The sequence below is a fragment of the Leptinotarsa decemlineata genome, unplaced genomic scaffold (genome assembly GCF_025532065.1).
Source record: "Leptinotarsa decemlineata unplaced genomic scaffold, Ldec_3_MD MMD2_tig00026340_RagTag_RagTag, whole genome shotgun sequence".
NCBI classification, from domain to species: domain Eukaryota; kingdom Metazoa; phylum Arthropoda; class Insecta; order Coleoptera; family Chrysomelidae; genus Leptinotarsa; species Leptinotarsa decemlineata.
Genome location: NW_027412694.1, coordinates 13,478,771 through 13,501,481, shown reverse-complemented (window position 1 = coordinate 13,501,481; position 22,711 = coordinate 13,478,771). Strand labels below are relative to the sequence as shown.

Below are 22,711 nucleotides of genomic sequence, written 5' to 3'. Positions count from 1 at the left end.
TAATTATTATTACTATTATTATTGTTACAGTCACTGTAACTTCCTTGAGAGAGGTACTGTGCGAAGGTTATAATTTAAATTGAATTTGAATTGCTTTAGTTCATATGGAAAACTTGTCATGTGAAGTTTATTCCACAAGAAAGCTGTTCCACCAAATGAAATAATTCTCAAAAAGTGTAGCTAGCAGTTTCGTTAGCGGTGGTTTGGTGGATACTTTTGATATATATCATTTTTGGTGGAGTTAAGCAATTAAAACACTTTTTGTGAAAGTATCCATAGAAAAGTCCCAACTTTGAATCGATTATTTCCTGTAATTAGAGTTGCTGATGCTATTTTGACCTCCAATTGGGGTGATGGCTTTGTTTCAGAATCGATAGAGCTGCTAGGTGTTTCTTCTTGTCAATGTCAAAAGTTTTTTTCCATTCTCAATCACATTTTTTAATTACGAGTGCTTTTTCAGACCAGTCTTTTTCTCATTATCTTTTCACGAAACTAGTTGGATTCTTCACTATATAAACCCTCCTGGTAATAGAGTCAATTGCTACAAATGCAATATGCATCTATACATACGACTCAAAAACCAAAGAAGGCTAATGATGTGGAGTGTACTTCAGATCACTAAGCCTAAGGATTGAGTGGGAGATGGGAAAAAATTCCAACGTGGTTCAAACAGAAGTGGCTGGTATCTCAATCGCCACAAAAAAAATAATTTCTGGCAAAAACATTACAATCTGCACTGATAGCTGACAAGCCCTATAAGCCTTGAACAGACAATGTGTCACTTCAGGGTTAGTACTAGAGTGCCACCAAGATTTATCCAAAGCTTCGGTAGATAATAAAATTATCCTGAAGTGGGTTAAAGGGCACGACAGGAGTAAAACTAATCGCATTGCCGAGTGTTCACCCAAGGAAGCGGCTGGACTAAGGATTTTAGGACCCAGTGGCACCTACGGCCTAATGACTTCGACAATTGCGGAACAAGCCAAACATCATACCCATGCTCAATCCCTAAAATGATGGGATGAAATCAAAAGATATAATCTTGCCAGGGTTACTCTTGGCGACTCTGGGAAGCTGGCGATGACCAAGAAAAAGCAATGCTCAACAGTGACTGGTCACTGTCGAATGAGGAATCACCTCCATAATAAGGAGCTAGTGGACACATCTCTGTGCAGGATGTGTGAACAGGAAGATGAAACTGGCAGGCATATTCTTTGCGAGTGTCCGAAGTTATCGTCAATAAAAGAGTGTGTGTTTGGTGAGTCTAGGCCTACACCTGCCGGTATAAAGGAGATGTCTCCCAGTGACCTGTCTACCTTCTTGGAAAGGACAAGATGTACGATGACCTAGGAGGACAACTCCTCGGGAGGATGTGAACATGTGGCCTGTGCTCTGGGGCTACAGTCACCACCCCTACTCTACAGATACAGAAACCCTACTTGTATATTTTCTTTGAAGTATACAGTAATGACCCTCCTTCTTGAAGAACCTAATCTGGTTCCTAACCTAAAAAACGCCCGAATATTGATTAAATTTTGATGAACTACACCTCACCATTCATTCTCCACGAACTTTATTTTTGAAAAATACCTGGACATGTTTCGCTAACACAGTAGTTTGTGGAGATAAAATCATAAGATGTACTTTATGAAATTAGTATGGATCTTCATCAATAGCGGCCGATTCAATCAGAAAATTTGTTTGAAAATTTTTTTCGGCAACTATAGTTGTCTTTATTCCTCTCCTGCTTTGATTCTGGATAGAAGCAAACTGTAGCTTCTTTTTTATTAGTGCAATGAAACATCAACGTACTATTTACAACCATTTGATACAGTTCACACATCGTTATCAATTGAAAAACCTCAACTGGGCGAAATGCATTTTTCATCTTTTTTGTCAACAATAATTATTTATGATGTTTTTTTCATTTTCAGGATCAAAGTTCCTATGTTCAGAAGTAATAGCCCCCATAAGAAGCGAGGTGGATGACATTAGTCTTATAATAATTAACTTCGAGGACCTCACAACGGTACCAGCGTCCTCTCTAGAGAATAGTCCTATTGGCAAAAATAGGTTAAGTAAATGTAGGTAATTGATTCAATTTATTATTGTTTCATAAGATATGGATTTAAGTTTGAGCAAGCATGTTACATAACTTCATTATTGCATTACCAAGTTGTGGATAATTCAGTTCGGACTTCCATTGTCTAATATGATAATGCAAAGGAAGGTCTGGAAAAGGAACTGGGCATCATCAAAAATGACCTTCAATGAAATGGTTACTCCAAAGTGAGAGTAGAACAGACTTTGGCTAGAAGACAGCAGGAGTCTCACAAGGAAGAGAAGCCACCACAACCAGTACTTGTACTTCCCTACATCAGAGGATTGTCGGAAAGGATAAGAAGAATTGGGTTCAAGTATAACATCAGAACCTGCTTCAGATCTGGAAACAATATCCGTAGCAGCCTCACGAAAAGCAAGCCACCAAACGCGGACTGCGCTTCCAAGAATTACATTTAACAGATACCCTGCGAGTGCCGAGAATCATACATCGGTGAAACTAAGAGGCCATTGAAAGTTCGCATTGCCGAGCACAAAAAACACACACAGCTAGGAGAAACCAGCAAATCAGGAATAGCAGAACACGTTTGGACTCATCAATATAACATCAAGTGGTGTCGAGCTGAAATCATCCACCAGGAGGAACACTGGCTTGGAGGGAAGTTCAAAGAAGCCTCATATATAATGTTCAACAATGCATTTAGCTAAGCTAGCGTAGAGATACGCAACATTCAGAAACGGTCAGCTCCCGCTAAAACCGATGAAGCGGAGAGAAGGAATAGGTGAAAATACTCGAATGACCCATGAATAGTCATCTCTCGTAGAAATTAGTCCAGTCATCAACCGAAGACGATTGTGGATACTAACAATCGAAACGTCGTGAAGTAACTTGGCTTGAAATCTTTTAATTTTTTAATTTTCATTTCTTGTTAATAATTTTCAGTTCAATTTTTGATTGTTGCTTGTATTTCATTTCATTGTAATTTCAGTTTTTTCATTTGATATCATTGTTTTTTTTCAGCTAATCTAATTAATTTTTTATAGATTCTTTCAGGGATTTCAGATCAATTTATAACAATGGAAGTCCGAACTGATGAAATGTATCACGAAACATTGCCAACCACCTTCGAACAAAAGTTGTGGATATGCTTTTTATGTTTTTTTATAACTGTAGGTAATTGAATAGTATGTTTTCAAATATAGAGAAAACAGGCGCATCTCCTGAAAGTAAGGTATTCAAAAAGGTTAATGATGTAAATGAACGTTTGGAACATCTGCTGTTTTTGTAGATTAATAATTTCAGGTCAATTTTCCAATGTTTTGCCGGTACGACTGTACAAGGTTGCAGTCTTTATACAGGGCTATTCAAATTTGTTTCTGTACATGGGGATCTCGTAAACGATGAGACAAAGTTGTGCATTTCAGAGACCTATTCAATGATGTGAAGAAATCGGATGTAGCTCTTTATTCATTGAATATTTTATTTTTTTTTACCGTACCGCAGCTAATACGAGGACGATCTGGATGTCTCTCAATAAATACTCTACAAACCTCTCTAGCACTTCTAACGTCATCTTCCGAAAGGCGAACAATTTAAATTTTCCCTCTTACGCTCAATCTTGCAGCCATGACACAAAATAATTCGAAGGACTGTAAGGTGAATAGTGTTGACAATAGTGCACTTGAATCTTTCACAACTAAGATTCAAATTGAAATATTAGGTCTTACTTTTAGTTAATTTGCGTGAAAACTTGGATGTAATTCCGTTATTTTCATTAAAAATATTTACGCTATTTGTTTTTTTTTCATCTGACGTTGATATAGGGTGTTAGCTGTTAGCTGTCAGAGTTTTCGAATTTTTGAGTTGTCATAACTTTGTTAATAATGAATATTTTTTCATGAAATTTTGGTCACACCTGTTCAGAGGCACTCTGAATCCAGTGGCGTAGTAATGTTTCCGATAAAAAAATCGCTAATAAAAAATCCTGATTTTCGACTAAGAAAAAATATCGTAGTATGCCCTGAAACTTTAATAAACATTTCAAATTTTGTCGCAAGGTAGACCTTTTAGTACTTGACATCAAAAAAATTATTGAAATCGGTTCACAACTTCAAAATTTTAGGGGGGTGTTTCCATTAAAAATGGGTCACACTGTATGAACTCAAAAAAATTATTGGCGCAACTAATGTTCGAATTGGAGTCATTCCATTTCGAAACATTTTTAAACTCGGTTTTTCATATTATTTATTGCCCTTAATACACTTATTTGCTGCATTGTTGCGAAATCATTCAAAATCCTCAATCTCAAGTCTTCCACATTTTCTATCTATCTGCCAGCGTAAATCCTATTTTTCAATGTCCCCCATAAAAAATAATAGTCCAAAATAGTAAGATCTGGTGATCTTGCAGACCATCTTATTGTCCCATTATTTGTCTAAAAATGAAAGGACTCCAATTCGAACATTTGTTGAACAATTAATTTTTTTGTGTATATAAATTACTTACTTCTTTTCAATTTTCATTATAATTATAGTGTTCGTTTCGGATATTATTATTGCTACCATTTTTTTTTTCTGCTCATCAAAACATATATAAAATATTTTTGTTGTAGATATGTTTCAGATAATCATACCTAAAAATGAGAAAAAACTCATGAAAAACTATCACGAAATATAAAATTGAATTCAATTTCTCAGTGTGGAGTGAACGTTCCCAATCCAAAAACTACAACAAAAAATACAGGTCCGTATTTAAAAATTCAAAGATGGGGGTGGCCCAAGTCTTATGACACCCTGTATAAAAGATTCATGGATACATTCTGAGAGCCCATATCGAGTGCCAATAGCAAAATGTGGCGAATAAAGAAGATATAGGCAAAATATTATTTGGGATTTTTTGGTTTTTCCTGTATATCTCCAAAACCAAAAGAGTTATATTCGATTGTTTCACATCATTGAATAGGTCTCTAAAATACGCAACTTTGCCATAATTTAACCGACACTCTATCTCTTATCGTTTACGATACTCTGTTTGATTTCCTGGCAACTTCTGGCAAATTGAAATTGATGAAAAGTAGATCTGAAACCTCTGACGTGAAATAAATAAAAAACAAGCTCTTCTTTCAAACACCAGAACTGCAACAGTTTTCTCGACGGGCGTCGAGGAGTGTGTCAAAATTACTTACCGGGTTTGTTAGGTCATGCAAAGCATTGTTTGAGAAACCTCGGGGTTATGTTTATGGATGATAAATTGGCGTCGATTATTTTCAGGTAAATTGTTAATGTTCCGAAACATTTTCATTTCAATTAAAAAAACGTAACTTCCATATTCAAACATTCTGTGAACAGCTGGCAGAAAGTGAAGTTTACGTATTTGAATGACACGTAGCTTAACTGTTTTGTTCTTTGTTTGTTTTTAATGAACAATTCCATGAACTCCTAGAGAAAATCTCATGCAGGCATTTTGTACTAACATATACTCATTTGAACGTTGAACAAAATTTTGAGGCCTTATATGCAGTTACAGCACGATACTTTTATAAATGTCAGAAATTACGAACTGTCAATATAAAATCTCTAGTCATATTACTGCTGTTATATTACAGATTCCTGGAAAAATTTACTCATTCTTCCTAATTATTTTGTTAAATGACTGACATGTTGTATCGCTTTCTAACCAAATACCTGAGTTTTTGCACGATAGAGTTTTTGTACCCAGTAGATTAATATCAGCTCCTATTATTGCAAGTTTCCGTTCACTTTTTGGAACGAAAACAGTTACACAATAATTTTGAATTTGGAACAGCTCAAGTGATGATTATGTGAGAAATAATCATCAAATCATCCTGAAACATATCAATTTTCTACGGTGCAAAATCAGTTGAAAACTTCATATTGATGTGTGGAATAGTTTAAAATGAAATCCCAAAAATCCAATATGTATATCGAGAAAAGGAGTGAGTCAAATATTTAGCTATGAGGTACTATGTAACGTTTCAGTAAATTGTTAGTAAAAATTATATTCCAATGAACAAATTCTGAACAACATCTTGGATAATTCTCAAATATTAATGATGAAATTGTATCTAAAAAAATTGCACTTTTTACATAGACTCGTACAATCGAGGGTGACGAAAGCTGTATATTAGTCAAGTAACAGTAAGCATTAGATTCGTCCCATATCCGTTGTATAAAATAAAGCATCGTTGACGAAAAAGTACAATGCTACATCCTGAACCCAAACTGGAATAGCAAATAATAACAAACATTTTTCAATGAAAATGGCTTTATTGTTTTTCAAAATATTCTCCTACATGATCAATACACTTTTTCATTCATTTGAACCATTTGTCAAAATAGTTTTTCCATGTATCTCGAGACATCTCCAAAACATGGTTTTTGAACCGCTCAACTGTTCCTTCGGCGCTCGTAAATCTTTGACCATGCAGTATACCTTTGATATTCGGAAACAAGAAGGAGTCATTGCATGCCAAATCAGGACTGTAAGGAGGATGAGTCATCAGTTCGATGTTTTGACTGCTTAAAAATGCACCTGTTTGACGAGATGTGTGAGATCTAGCATCGTCATGAATGATTCGTCTTCGTCGGTTAGTTTTACGAATTTCTTCGTAAATTTCCGGCAAATAAATGGTCGTGTACCACTCAAAATTGACCGTTCTACGTTGCTCAAGAGAAACAGTGGCCAGACGACTCATTCGGCCAAAGAAACAGGTGACAATTTGATTCGCTGTGCTTCTTCCACGTACAACTTTTGTTGGATTCAGCTCGTCTTGGAATACCCACACGGTCGATTGTTGCTTGTAGGCATATATCCATGAATAGTCAACTTTCACGATTTTATACACGTCTTTTGGAGCACCATGGTCGTACTTTTCAATAATTTCCTTACACCACTTGGCGCGAGCTTTTTTTAAGCGAAGTTATGGGGGTATCCAACTGGAACAGTTTGTTTTCACACAGTGTTCATGCAAAATCAAATATATTGGAGTGGAACAGATGTGCATCGGTGTTATTTTGTGCCACAACAGCCGATTTTGGACGACCGAACTACGACTACGATTGAACTCACTATATCAGCGATATACTGTGGTTTTTGATGGTGTTTTATCGCCATACAAACAACTGATTCATCGACACATCCTTTTTTATATAATCCACGTCTAAAGTTGTGAAAAATGATACAACGAAAACTTCTCTTGAAATTTCCATTTTTTGGTGAAATTAATTTCAACTCACTCTAAACAAAACAAATAACACTTGTACATCAAAACGTTGTGGGTACGTTTATACTAGAAAATGTCAAACTCCATTATGGTGTGGCCACATTTCACCTATTGACATTAGTGTTGCCAGTTTCCGAAATATAAATAGTTCCCCATCGTATGTTATTGAATATACTCAAAAATACACACATCGGAAAAGTCTAGGAATATTTTTAAAAATGGCAATAATTTTTTTTAGATCGCTTTAGGGAAAGTGTCGAGGTACTGTCGAGCTGTGAGTGAGCGATTTGGAAAAACGAGATCGGTTCTGCCGCCGATCATGATTCCGCCCCATAGCATTACTGTGCCACCTCTGTATGTGTGGACTTCCTGGACGTGTCTCAAACGTTCATTATTTCCAGGTCGTCTCCACAGTCTTACTCGACGAGAATCTGGATGAAATCCAAATCTGGATTCGTCTGTAAACAAAACTGTGGCCCAATCATTTGCATCCCAGTTTTGATGTTCTTGACACCACTCTAATCTTCTACCGCGATTGCCTCTCGACAAAGGTGGACATCTAAGTGGCCTTCTGTTGTGTTGATCTGCTTCATGCAGTCGATTTCTGACAGTATCACGACCAATGGTTACCTGGTGCGTCTGCTGCAACACGTTAACCAACTCAGGTGCCGTGATTGTCGGTTGTCGTTTTGCGGTTAAGACCAAAAATCGGTCTTGAACTGCAGTTGTAGCGCGTCCTCGCCCTGGATGTTGTTCGGCTGGACTGCCAGTTTCACGGAAACGCCGCCACAATCGACTGATAACACTTTGGGAGACCCCCAAACGAAGAGCTACATCATTTTGTCGCATGCCATCTTGAAGAAGCCCTACAGCTCTATTCATCTCAGCCAATGATAAGTGATGGCGTTCCATGTTAAAGCACAATATTTCCAGTTTAATTGCTGAGCAAGAACTGCATAGAATGTACAAACTCGACACTCGACACAGATTATTCATTTTAGCCGAAAACCTACAGTTTGTAAAAAACTTGATAAAAGTTTGGTCGAGGGTGGTCGAGTGTACCAATTTAATCGAAATCAAAGGACCTTATGCATTTATTTTTATGATATTTAGTATGTTATAAAAATATCCCTAGACTTTTCCGATGTGTGTATGTTGATTCATAAGTGACAGTAAACGTAAAAATGAGTCAATAACGCTGCTGATTCCATTGCAAAGGAAGGTGCTGCAAGCAGCTTTATCGGACCAGAACCTGTCTTTGGCATCGCTTTAGGCTTTGAACAAAGATTTAACACCTGAATGGACAGAAGATTTATGAATTTCTGTCCTAATCTTCCAGGATTGGCTCACCCCAAGGCGTTTATTCACCCTTCGAAGCATGATACCAAACAGTTGTTGGACTACAGTAGGGATAAACTACGATTTCTAACAGGCCTTCTTACAGGTCACTGTCATTTGAATCATCATATGCAGAGACTCGTACTGTCGGAAGACAGTGCGTGTCGCCTCTATTTGGAAAATGATGAAACAGCAGAGCATATACCATATAGAGTTTTCAGAGTTTGTCAGAACCGTAGTCTTATCATCTTACCTGAAAAACCACTCACCATACAAACTAATCGGCTTCGTTAAGAAGTTGGGTTAATATGGTCGAGTGTGAATAGGTGTGAGTGGGTCGAATGGACCCACTCACTTTGGACCTAACCTAACAGTTAACATGACATTTCCACTGAAATATAATGAGAGATATCAAAATCTACAAAGCACCAGGAGAAGAAAACCTGGATAGTGATACTTTCGAACTATTGGCTCAGATTGTAGCAGGACCGATATTCCATATATTTAATAGAACAGCAGAAATTGGCTACTTTTTATTGTGTTTGAAAACTTTCATAGCTACTTCTATTCTTAAAAGCGGATGTGCTTAACTATAGGCCAGTATCTTTAATAAGAAAACTCAGTGAATTCTGGAAAAAACGTGACCAACATGAGGTTGAACTCATTTATAAAGAAACATATGACATTATCTGACTGACAGTTAGGATACCCGTTTATATGAACTTTTTCTCATAAAATATGACAAGTAATCATCACCTGACATTATTGACATCATTTAAGATACACCCTGTATATTTCTATCATATTTTTATATCCTGAAAAGTATAGTCGAAGTAACCTTTATAGTAATTCTTAAAGCTTCGGCGAACTCAAAGACCAAAAAAACCAATACAAAGGAATACTGCCGCTACGAATTAGTCCACGTAGACTGAAGAATTGGCGGTTCGAATTGGATAATTTTTACTAACCGAGTTTTATGATTGGCTGAAGAGTCATAAAATTAAGTTTGAAGTCATGTTACGGTGACCAATAGAATGTGAGTATGGTTAGAAGAGTCGTGTTTAGTTCAGGAACTGATCGTGATTTGAGTGTTGAAATTCAATATGTTTGAAGTTATAGTTACTTAAAATTTTTGTTATTTGTTCAAAATGTGGCGTCCTTGGACGAGTACTAATAGTAACAACGAGTGTGATAACAACGCAGACTTTTTCCTGTGAAGTGATTCCAATAGCGCTGGTGAACACTGCGATAAAAGAGATAGCAGTGACTAAGATTCGGATGCATTTGAATATTGAAACACAGAGAGTATGTTTAAATTTATATAAGAATCTACATATCAAGTTTGGTTTTGAGGGAAAAAAAAACTATTACAAGCAACATCAGATTTGACCAAAATTCCTTTCTCAACTGTACGTGAAATAGTCAAAAACAAACCTTATGAACGCAAGACGCGATTTGATGTGGTATTACCAAAACCTTTAGATGCTCATCTAATAAAATCATTAAAAAAAACAATATACGACTGTCACAAAAGCAATGAGATTCCTATTATTGAAATCATAAGGAAGAAATTGAATACTTCCGGCCATAACGTGAGCTGCTTTGATAAAACTCTTCGGAATTGGATAAAGAAACTAGGATTCAGATTCAAAATAATAAACAAACGTCAAGCAGTTATGAAAAGCAGAAGAATAGTGGAATTGCGTAACAAATACTTAGAAAAAATAACTAAATATAGACAAGAACCACGGCAAATTTTGTATTTGGACGAAACATGGCATGACACTCACGACACAGTTACGAAAGGGGGGATTGATGGTTCGAGAATGTGTACGCCTAATATGCCTGTAAACAAAGAATCACGACTAGTTATTGTGATTTGCGGAGAAAGTAAAGGATGGGTTCCCAATTATTTAAAATCATGTGGAAAAATACTTGAAGACTTCAATGTTGATTATCATAAGAAAATGAAAGCTGATATTTTTGAGGAATGGTTTGAAAACACGTTGATCCCAAATTTGGATCCGAATAGTGTAATAGTTCTTGACAGCGCTTCCTATCATTCGCGACAGCTCATCAAAGTACCGAATAAAAATTCGAGGAAAGATGAAATACAAAGTTTTTTAATGGATAACAACTTGTATTTTGAAGATAACTATACCAAAACCAACTACTTGAAGTTTTACAGATGAAAACATTTGAAAACATGTATGCTGAGTATTGCTGAAAAGTATGTACACTCCATATTGGGACTTCCCTCCTATTTTTGTGTTATCAATCCCATCGAGTTGAATTTGGGAAAATTGAAACAAAACATCAGGCGTAAAAATAATTTTCCAAAATTTGATAAAAAGGTGATAGAATTAGTTAAAGAAGAAGTATCTAATATTACCGAAGAAGACTGGTAGAAAAGTTGAAAAAGACTATATGGAGATTGTACACTTCCATATCAATGGTGGAAATAAATTCATTATGGATTTAAATGACGACAGTGATAGTGAAACGGTGAATATGGAAGAGGAATTATCAGAAGCTTTCAACGAAAGTTAGTGTTACAGTGATACATCCTGAAATCGAACTGTACGAGTATATTAGAAATTATGACAAATGTTATAGAACATACTCGAAAATATGTGTATCCGTAATCTCCTCTAAATATTCAGAGAAAGTGAGGAGAATACTACGGGTCGGAGATCTGATATTTCTGAGACGTTATTAACTTCGTGAATGGGAATCACCTGTTTCTCATTGGGATGGAATTACTATTGTTATTGCGGTTGTATTGATGTTAACATTGATATACAGGGTGTTTCAAATTCGATCCTCACCATTGGTATCTCGGAAACAATGAGAGATACGAAGATGGTTGAATCGGGCAAATTGCGCATTTATCTGACTTACAATATGCCGTTGAGAAAGTTCAGAAATTCCGAGTATATCCGGAGATATCCGAAAAAAACAGAAATTTCGGAAAAAGGATTTTATTTTTTCTGATTTCATTTTTCCAAGGATTCGAACATAAATTGCACTTCCATATTGCTACTTTTTCCCTGCTACATAACGGTGATTTCAGATTTGCTATCCGACGTTTCGTCTTCCGGCCATCATCATTAACTTTATTTTTTCTTATGGGCGCTACATTGAACATTTTCTGTTTTAAATAGAACCAGATTTCACCTTTTCAATGATGTATCATAAGTTATCATCCAGATTCAATAAATTGGAGTCATTGAATTTTCGGCGAAAAATGGCTTTCACGAATGAGGATGTGAGGATCGAATTTGAAACACCCTATATTCTATGAGCTGAAAACTCACAGTGTCTATCATTATACGAGATTTATGTATAATCTGAACGTATATCATTGCTTTTCGAAGAATTCGGTTACTCAAGGTATCAGAAGTAAACTGAGGATTAGGCCAATTTGCCTCCAAAAATATGAATGAAATTTTTGTACAGTATTGAATCTGATTTGTTTCGATCACAATTTCAAATGCATAAACATTGTATGGCCGTATCGTCAATTGACTCATATTCTTTATCTTATATCAAATGTTACTAAATAATCAAAATTGACCCGAAAACCAACAATAATTATTGAAAATAATACTTTGATAATTTTTCCCTCAAGTTGGAAGAGCAAGAGCGTCATTTCGACAAAGTCTAAAATTCGGATCGAGCATAAGGGGAAGAGGACTCCGGTTAGCAGGGTATCTTACTCCTCCCAGTGATGTAACAGCTGCGGAGGAGGAAGAAGACAGATTGGAGCAATGGTGAGTGAAATATCGAGAAAAATTACCCTTTTCTGCTATTTTTGAGTTCGCACAAACTAGAGAGTGACCGAATTTATTCAGTTGATATTGTTGAGACCATTTCAGTTATTCTTGTTAAATACTCTACGCATATGTAATTCATCTGTTTGGAAATTTTGAAACTTTGTTTTGTTATTCAACTGAACTGAACCTTTTTTCCAAACATCCAAGCTTCACTTCAGATTTTCAGACAAAACATCCAAATTCAAGAAATCAGGGGTATATAAATTAAAGTGTGGAACGTGTCCTAAGGTATATATTGGTCAAACTGGCAGAACATTCAGGAATCGACTCCAGGAGTATCATATGAGCTATGTAGAAAGGAAAACAAATTCAACATATTCAAATCATCTTCTAGAAGAAAATCATACCCTTAACGGAGAGTTCGAAATTTTACACATAGTAAATAAAGGTTTGAAACTGAATCATTTCGAAGCAATGGAAATTGAAAAACTTGGAAATTCAAGCATTCTAATGAATAACGAAGTGGATTTGAATAGATCACTAATATTGAACTTGTTTTCTTAAAAATCGAGAAAGAATTATCATTGATGTAGATATGAGGTAATATGTTTCAGGTGATCATAATTGAAGAGGTACCTTAGGTGGAGGTTTAGGTAATTTTTTGGAGGTAGTCCAATTTATGGTTACCTGTAGTATATAAATATCAGTGTAAGAAGCAACTTGGAGTATTCAAATCACTTGATAAAGCTACTATGTTAATGAAACATATTGTGACATATATTTTTCAAATAAAGTTTGTGGATATCAAATCGTGAGGTGTAGTTTATAAAATTCAGATTTTCAGTATAACACCTGCTATATAAATTCTTACAATTCATGATAACCTCAGTTATTTCCTTAAAATTATCCAGTTACCTATCCAATTCTCTTCAATTTCCAACTCATTAATTTTTAAAAGATTCTTGTTTTTTTCATGTTGCTCAAAAATATGGAAATCTCTGGGATATTTGTATTTTCCTTTGTTTTCAAAAACGCCACCTGATTTTCACTTCAAACTTTTTGATATGTTTATTCTTCTTTCTCGAGATAATTCTTGTTGAAAACATAAGCAGTGGCTCTTGCAGATTTTTCATGTTTGTAGTGTATTTCAATTCGCTCTTGTAGTATGAAAACCATTTTTCATATAACGAAAGGTAGTGAACAAAATGATAACTTAAGACGAACAGGACAAAAATTGAAAAAACAATTTGCTATCTTCAATAACATCATCCAGTTGTGCTCAGTTTGAACATTTCATTTAGCGAAATCTAGTAATCTCAGGTTGACCTTTCAGTTTTCAATTGAGAAACTAAAGAGTATTCCATTGTTTTCTAACATTGCTCATACCTAACATTCAATGTCAAAAATGCTACATACTTGAATGCAGAATTGAAAGATTTATGAAATGAGGTATCACTCCACTATTATTACTTGTTTGAAATTTGTGACATGAGTATCATGGTTAGGAAAGTATAGTTGACAGAAAGTTGATTCCTAAGTAGAAATATGTCCTCCTGAAAACTCAAGTTGACGTTTTTCACGTCATGTCTCATTTTCAAACTGTCAATACCAAGTAACTTATTATTATTATCAGTATACAGTATCAAACTACCAAAACCAACCAGGCGAAAGTTGTTTTTCGGCAGGCGAATTAAAATTTCCATATCTTCAACGCATTTGTATATCTCCTCGACGCAGTCATCAGACTCATTGTGATTACTTTTTGACATTTTCCAACACTCATGTTTCATTCGAATTACAGTCCTTTGACCTCAAGTGCTCCTCCACCGATCCTGGAACAGACATGGGTGTCAAAATCGGACCTTCCATCGGCACCGGCACTGACAACTATCCCCATACCTGCTCAAACTCAAGACTATACAGCCTTGACGATATCACATAGTGCGCCTACCAGCCACCAGGCGTCGTTCGAAAGGGGCGAGAGTGCGGAAAGGACGCGGCCTATGATCCCGAATAATAGTAGTAACAATAATAATAGGTAAGTTCATCAGTATCATTCGTTTATTGGAAGATAGTTGTATTGGCAATTTACAGATCTTCATTCTAGTTTTTCTAGAACGATATTCTGCAATCAGCTATCAACTCATATAATTTGATACTACTTATATCCTTCGTCTTGGGTAGAATGGTCTCAAATCACAAGATCATGCTAACTCAGCATCTTGAGGCTGAAATCTTGGCCGGAAAAATTCGGGAGGATATCATTCTCGGCTCATTGCATTTGGTGATCATTGTATGATCCAAAGTCCCAGTACATTAGGGAGCCCGACCAACACAACTTTCAAGGTGACGAAACTAGTACTCGAATGGCTGTTTCAGTTTTCTACAATGAATGTGTAGGTCACAACTGTGTCACCAAGTTGGAACATATACGTCAACACAAGAAGAAGCTGATGCATGGGATCCTCTTCAACAACATTGAAGACATCGGTTTATCAAAGCATCTGACCTGTGCTTTTTTCGGGATGAGTGGGTTGAATTCGAAACCTCATAGGTTCATGTTGGCTAGGCCAGGACGGTGTCTTCAACACCTCGGTCTATCATAGTTGCAAGATGGGTATATTGGTTTGTGACACCTGGTGCAGGGCCTGCCAAGAGGCGTCTTAGATCCTTATACATTTGCTGTTGGCATGTGTAGCATATGCAGTCACAGACCATATCCACCGACATAACGCGGCCCCAAGAGTGCTTCATTACCACAAACGGTAATTTTACGGTATTGATACTCTGGTGAATATGGGATATGGGTGTAGAATTTTTTCTGACTAGTCATTTTCCACCCTCAGGCAGGTACAAGCTGATGAACCTGTTGTAGTCATCCTCGATCATCAAAGAAAGGTCATATTCATCCCCGTGAAGGTAATATTATGAAAAGGAGAAAGAATAACGGATGGAGTATCAAGATTTACTTTTCGAACTCTGCGAACTCTCAGCTCTGAATGGTTGTTCTGATTATATGAGATATATGTGGAATAATACTTTCACTATTCGTTAATCGTGAGATTATGCTGTTTTCTCCAATATGGCGGATTCGTTATGCTTACTCAAGACACACGATTCTTGGGCTAACTTCACGGTTGTGGAGAGTGGTCATTGGTTAACGTTGCTGGCATGCCCTCCAAATGGGTCGAAACTTTGGGTACAGAGCCTGTTCAGCAACTTTCACAGGGCGAAATGGAAATGATAAAAACACTCAGTTATTTTGAATGAAGGAGAATATTGATTATATCCAGAGATCTTGGATGTTCCTGTTGATGTTCTACTCATTTTCTACCTCGTGATGAGATGATAGAAATGCAAGATGATTCTATTGAAAAACTACAAAAGTAATGGAAATATACAAATTCTAATACTTCAAAATCAGCAGAATCACACCCGCAGGGGGTTGAAATCACGAGGATTATATATTCCTATAAAGTTTCGTCTCACAATTGAAATTGAAATATTTTTCTCATTTTTCATATCATTTCCTGGAAAAAGATATTAGGGGTACCGTTAAAGACTCTTGTAGATGAACCGTAATTTCTAATTGAGCGCATACGTCGACACATTAAATGAATTATTGAGCAAAAAATTGTTTGAAACTGCGTTTTTTATAAAAGACAATGTGGTACCACATTTCTTTATTTCCAGTCTTATCGTTGATTGGAATATAACAAATACAATTCAAATCAAAGTATTTTCAATTTCGAGTGTTTTCAATTTTGCAATTATGTTCATCAAATTAGGAATTCAACTTCGGTTTTTTCAACACCGTAAAACACTCTGAAAGTAAAACACTAATGCTTGAGTTTTCAAATTGAGATTTTGAGTTTTTCAACCAAATATCATGTCCTTGTATTCATGTGAAATTTAGTTTGAACGAATATTGCTATCTTTTTCCCAAAATGGAAATATTGTCAAATTTAGCAAAAAAAATATTGATTCCGTAACCCAATGAATTCTCATGAAAAAAACCTTGAAATTCAGTTGAAACATGAATATTTTGTTAAAAAAAATAATTTTGAAAGATAAACATGACTGTTGATAGTGAGTATATATTTTTGTTATGCCAAAATTCCATTTTTTTAGGTCCGTTAATAAAAATGATCATATGTTGGCCATTTTGATGATATGTATGATATTTGTGTTGGAAGTGAGTTTTATTTTGTTCGTGAAATTGCTCAACTCGCTACGCCCTTTTCCCAAACTTTTTCACTCACAAAATGAAACCTTACTTTTTACACTCCTATCATAAAAAGCTATTTTATCTTTTCCCATGTCTCTGCATGAAATGCCAATAATTAACATATTTGTATCTGTTTCCCAATATTGTACTGTGGATATGTTTTCAAAATCTACCTGTTGAACAATAATCATTCAATCATTTAGTTAGGCTTGTGATCACCTACCTGTTATATAAAAGAAATTGTAAAATAGTTTGATGTACCAGTTCAACTAATGAAGCCACCGAGTAGCAAAACAAGTCAATAGAATTTACTGTGAAAATTGTATTATTATCATGGATGGTATTATTGATTTTCATCAAGTAACAGGTCAGTCATAATTCAAGAAATTATGAAAAATTGTGGGCTTGGAATTCATTTGGAAACGATATATCACCTCACGAATGGTCCCCACTGTAAAAATAATTGATTGAGTGTTATACGTATTCTCTTGTGAATTATCCTGAACAATAAAGTGAACTTCTCGTTTGCATTAACTTTCATGGAACTTAGTTTCAGAATACAACTTCAGCATGTGTTCTTATTTCCATCCAATGTGTTGTTTTAATCTCCACCCTGTATTTGTTCCAGGCAGCATCACATAACTCAGAACAGAGTATCGCATGCAACGAGTTTAGATGCCATAGCTAGAAGACAATGCTTTAAAACAGGATACCCCACCGTTAGTCTTTGTAAGTGTGTGAGTCCTATTACCATCCAAAAAAAAGTTATTGCTTTGGTGAATGTTCCTAGTTGTTCCTTCCCTGAAATGTGTCCCGAATATTTCCCATACCCCTCATTATTTATCGTATTTCTACCAAATATACCATTCCATAGTAAACATTCAATCTGTTTTTAAAATCTGTTTTTCCGGTAATCAGCTGTCTCCCTCATACGAACGTTAACTCTCAGAAGTTGAGAAACTTGTGCGAGCCAAGGACTAACGAGGTCTTAGCTTTCAACGTGTGATTCCTAACACGGGATACACAGGAAATAATTCTACATATATTCGGGTACTATTTTCTTTTGCAGATTTTGAAAAGATGTAGAAAACATTTGAGAGTAAATAACTCGATAGATTTTTCGCAAAATGATACCTTCATAAATTCAATAATCAGTTTCTGAATCTGATTAGAATTATTACTTCAATAAAAATTATCTTTTTGAAAACCAGAGCCAAAACACGACGCATTCATGATTCAACAGCAGACAGATCTGTTTCGACCTGCCATAGGTCTCATCAGTGGTGCTTGGCTGAACCAAAAATGCTAATCTCAACTGTATTCGATGGACGACAAGCCTGAGTTAGTGGAGTCGATAACCTCTCCCTTTCCAAAGACGTCATCTATGGGATCTACAGAAAACTCAATCTTTGGATGTCGAAAATAAACGAGGCTCCCCAAGGCGGTCATTTGCAAATTCAAGCTCCGACATCGACCGCCAACAAAATTTGTTCTGTGTTTCACACTGTAGCTTTCACTGTAAGGCAACAAGTTGAATACCAAAACCCAAACAGAACGTTTGGGCTCTGGTGATTTGAATCACTTCGTTCATTAGTAAACACAGTAAGAAAATCCATTCTGTAGTGTTTTTCAGTTTATCGCGTTCAAATAAACAATAATTTCGAATTTTATTATAATATATTCGAAATATCAAAAAAAACATTGACAGAAACAGATAATTCTCCCATTGAATAATTTTTTTTATTCGATTAGTTCTGAATATCATCTACGGGTGATGTATATGGTCTTCCAACAAAAACTTTCGAACTTTGAAAATTGATAACGGCCATCTTGTTGAAGGTACATCTGTCCGATTAGTTGTCATTTATTCTGTTCTGTTTTTTCCAATCACAATGGACGAATATAGCATTCAACAGAGCATGAAAATAATTAAATTATTTTTCGGGCAACGTACCGCGCTCCGCCCATTTTAAGTTCACCATAATCGTCAAACCGAGAGAACTATTCGCAATGTAGTGGATAAATTTCAGGCCTCTGGTTCAGTAAATGACCGACCAACACTCGTGCGTTTACAAAGCGCAGGATCTGCTGAAAACATCGCCGCTGTCTGTGAGAGTGTACAGGAGAATCCGAGGCAGTCGATTTCGCCTCGCTCGCAAGAACTCGGCCTCTCACTCCTCGCCTGTTGAGATGGGCCTGCACCCGTACAAAATTCAACTTACTCAGGATCTGAAGGTAAACGTCCATATGCAGTAACGTGTGTTCGCGGAATGGGCTCTGGCGCAGTTGGCAACTGACCTTAATATAGTACTATAGTACTATAGGTCAATTATAGCTAATTTCTTTTGTGCTTGAATGGATGGATGGATGATCTGGACACCAAGAACATGTGGTTTCAACAGGACGAAGCTACGTACTACACAACTCATGCCATATTGGATATTCTGCACGAGCGATTTGAGGGCATGGTCATCTCACGTGGAATTGGTGTGAACTAGCCACCGAGATTGTCCGATTTGACCCTTTTGGACTTTTTTTGTAGGGTTTTTTCAAGTCGCAGGTGAATTCGAATACAAACCACAGCGATCTTCAAACCAACATAACTCATGCCATCGGTCAAATTCAGCCTGATTTATGCACCAGAGAGAAAAATTGACGTTTCGGATGTGCTCCACCCAAAGAATTCGTGGCGGACATTTGAACGATGTTATATTCTACACATAATGGCATCAATATGTTTCTCAAACTAATAAAAATTTTTGATGATATCTCACACTCAAATTTAAAAGTAGGAAACGCCTAATAAAATACCTTATATATGTTATGTATTTTCGGAAAGACTTTTGTTTCTCAATATCATATTTTTAGTTCATTGCCTTTTCTGTTCCTATTGTAACCTATTTTCAAGTCTTTTACTAAAGTCACAATCACTCAACTAGATTTCGTTTGAAAATAACTACCAGGAATCTAATAGTTTATAAGCTTTTCTCGATTGCAAATCGAAGTTTTTATGAAAACTGACCTAGCTGTGCTAACATTATTCATTATTCTAGTAGGCCGTTCTCACCTAGTAGGCCGTTTTTACCTAGTAGGCCATTCTTACCTAGTAGGCTATTAATTTCCAATAGGCCATGCATTTTCAATAGGCCGTTCAAATATAGTAGGCTATTTATATCTTGTAGGTCATTTTTGAGATTTTCACCAAAGTCGCAATCTCAACTAAGTTTGAAAAACACTCTACGTTAAACAGTGACTGAATTGTATTTAAGCTTTTCCTGATTGTGAGTCAGTTTTTTTTTCAAAAACTATCTTAGCTGTGCTAACAATAAATATCACACGTATTCAAAAAAACACTTTATTGTGAGATTTTCACTAAACAATTTTACAAAAACGCAACACGTTTTGCCATACAATTCTTTGTCTTTACCAACCAATTCTACATATTCAACACCTATAATATACCTCATTTTACAATTTGAAGACCTTCATTTCAAGTACCTGATTTTTACCTAAGTTTGTAATGAATTAAATTATCTGAACTTATGTCCCAATTTCCACATTTAAAAAAATATTTAGTAACGGGAAGTTATTCAATTCTAATTGACCATTCAGTAAATTGCCCAAATTTCTGAATCTACTGATTTGTAAACTTCTAAATGTAACACATCGTATTCGTGATTGAACTCATGTTCTTCTGCTAAAAGGTGGTTTGTAGATGTGAAGTTGGTCTTTCTATTCATAAAACTACGTCTATGCTCTTTAATTTTTCCGGAAAATGGTTTCCCTATTTGGACAGTATACAGTTTGAGCAAGAGCCACAAGGCATCTTATATACTCCTGATCAATCCGACACCGAAGAAGAACGTCATCATAGGACATTATCATATTTGGGTGAACCAACCAATAATATTGCTCGTTGTTTGAAGAAAGAATGCGTAAACATAGCTCACAGAACGAATAATAGTCTAAGTAAATTTATTAAAAACAATAAAGACAAAACTCCGGTGTCGGATAGATCAGGAGTATATAAGCTGATTTGTGGCTCTTGCCAAAAACTGTATATTGGCCAAACAGGAAGAGCATTTTCCCAAAGGATTGAAGAGCATAAAAGAAGTTTTGTGAATAGAAAGACCAATTTCACATTTGCAAACCATTTTTAAGCAGAACGACATGAGTTCAATCGTGAATACGATGTGTTACATTCAGAAGAGAAGAGTTTGAAACTCAAGCTGCTAGAATGTTTGGAAATCAATAGATTCGAAAATTTGGGTAATTTACTGAATGAACAATTAGAATTGAATAACTCCCCATCAATAAATATTATTTCAAATGTGGAAACTGGGACATAAACTCAGGTAATTTAATTCATTACAAACTTGAGTGAAAATCAGATATTTGAAATGTAGGTACTTCAAATTGTAAAATTAGGTCTATTGGGCGATAATTATGTAGATTTTGTTAGTAAAGACACGCCCGAAGAAGCGTAACGAAATACGTGTTGCATTTTTGTAAAGTGTTTTGGATAAGTTAGTTATGAATTTTCGTCAAGTATCGGCCAATTCCATCATATATGTTAAGCATCATTATAGGTATTCATTATCTGAAAATATAATCTGTAATATCTAGTAGGCCATTCATATCTAATAGTTCGTTCATCACTAATGTCACAACCATTTGTAAATAACTTCTAACAATCTGCAATAAGAGAACTGACTGAAGCTTTTCTTGATTGAACTTTGGAGTTCTTCTAAATACTGGCCTAGCTGTGTTAACATTCTTATTATAGGTGAATGAACAAAGAACGGTTATAAATTAAAGAAACACTCCATTCTGATATTTCCACTGAACAGTTTTACAAAAACGCAACACGTTCAGGCGTGTCCTTTAAACTGTGCATAAACCGCAAGAAACTATTGTATAGCGAAACACTTGTTTTTGTGGAACTGTTTAGTGAAAATCTCACAATAAGGTGTCTTTTGAATTCGTTATGGATTTACATCAAATATTGGCGGATTCCATTGCATATTCAAAGAACGTTTGAAAATATTAACTGTAATATGAACTGATTTTTTGTAATGAGTATAAGAAAAAACAAAAGCCAAGTTTCATACAAAGGTTCACTCCATCACTAATTAACATCATTTTCAGCAAATAAACCTCAACTGAGCAAACAGTTCCCCAACGTTTCGTCCGAGAGCGATCTTCAGAGGTACCGCACCGCCCAACAATCGAATGACAGAAGAAGTCCAAGTCTGTCAAATCCGACTGATTCTCTCAAGCAAAAGGTTTGTCCACAAGTACGTTTCAGGGTTTCATTTGCTTTATTAATCATAGGCTTAGCTACACATAATATAATTAATACACACACCCAATATAATTAATAATGTGAGACAAGTCATGTAAATCTTCTTTTGAAAAAGTCAGTTTTTGATTTGAGCATATTGTAATGCTCCGGAAAGTTGTGATTTTGACGTGATATTCATTTTCAGATTTCAGTGAAACACACAGAAAAAACAGTTGATATATTTTTCTATCTGAAACTATGTGAAATCATCTGAAATTGACAAATTTTCGAATTTACTGCATATTTTATGTTTACCAATGAATTTTGCATTCAACATTTTTTTATTGACATTTTTGAACTTTCGACGCTTTTCGATTTCATTTTTCAAGATATATTGAGTATAATTTGGAGAATATATATATATATATATATATATATATATATATATATATATATATATATATATATATGTGAATATATATGTGAACATGTACAATATGAATAGAAAAGAATTAAAAAAATAATTTGTCAAACATTACTAATGCTACTCCTGGAACCATCTAACATTGTAGCTTCTGCCATTGTTATAATATTTTCAGACTGCAAGCACATACTGAATTTTCGGGGTATCTTGAAAATATATTTCTTCATAAACTACACTTTACGATTTGATCTCCACCAACTTTTTTGACAAATACATCACGACATGTTTCGCTAACACAATAGCTTCTTCAACAGTGATTTGGATACTACAAGTGGCTTCTTACGCTAATATTATACC

General features: G+C 35.4%; 1 protein-coding gene across 9 annotated transcripts in view; it reads left to right on the top strand.

Annotated features, from left to right (window-relative positions):
- Window positions 1-22,711, top strand: part of LOC111504205 (potassium voltage-gated channel seizure) — a 741,437-nt gene that overhangs the window by 209,251 nt on the left and 509,475 nt on the right. For 6 of the 9 annotated variants that reach the window (XM_074183663.1, XM_074183665.1, XM_074183662.1 and 3 more), the window contains exons 3-7: window positions 1,935-2,084; window positions 12,274-12,415; window positions 14,220-14,456; window positions 17,275-17,375; window positions 21,795-21,943. In XM_074183663.1, coding sequence (XP_074039764.1) covers window positions 1,935-2,084; window positions 12,274-12,415; window positions 14,220-14,456; window positions 17,275-17,375; window positions 21,795-21,943 — 779 coding nt within the window. The remainder of the gene's footprint in view (window positions 1-1,934; window positions 2,085-12,273; window positions 12,416-14,219; window positions 14,457-17,274; window positions 17,376-21,794; window positions 21,944-22,711) is intronic. The other 3 variants (XM_074183666.1, XM_074183658.1, XM_074183661.1) reach the window with 1 other exon arrangement.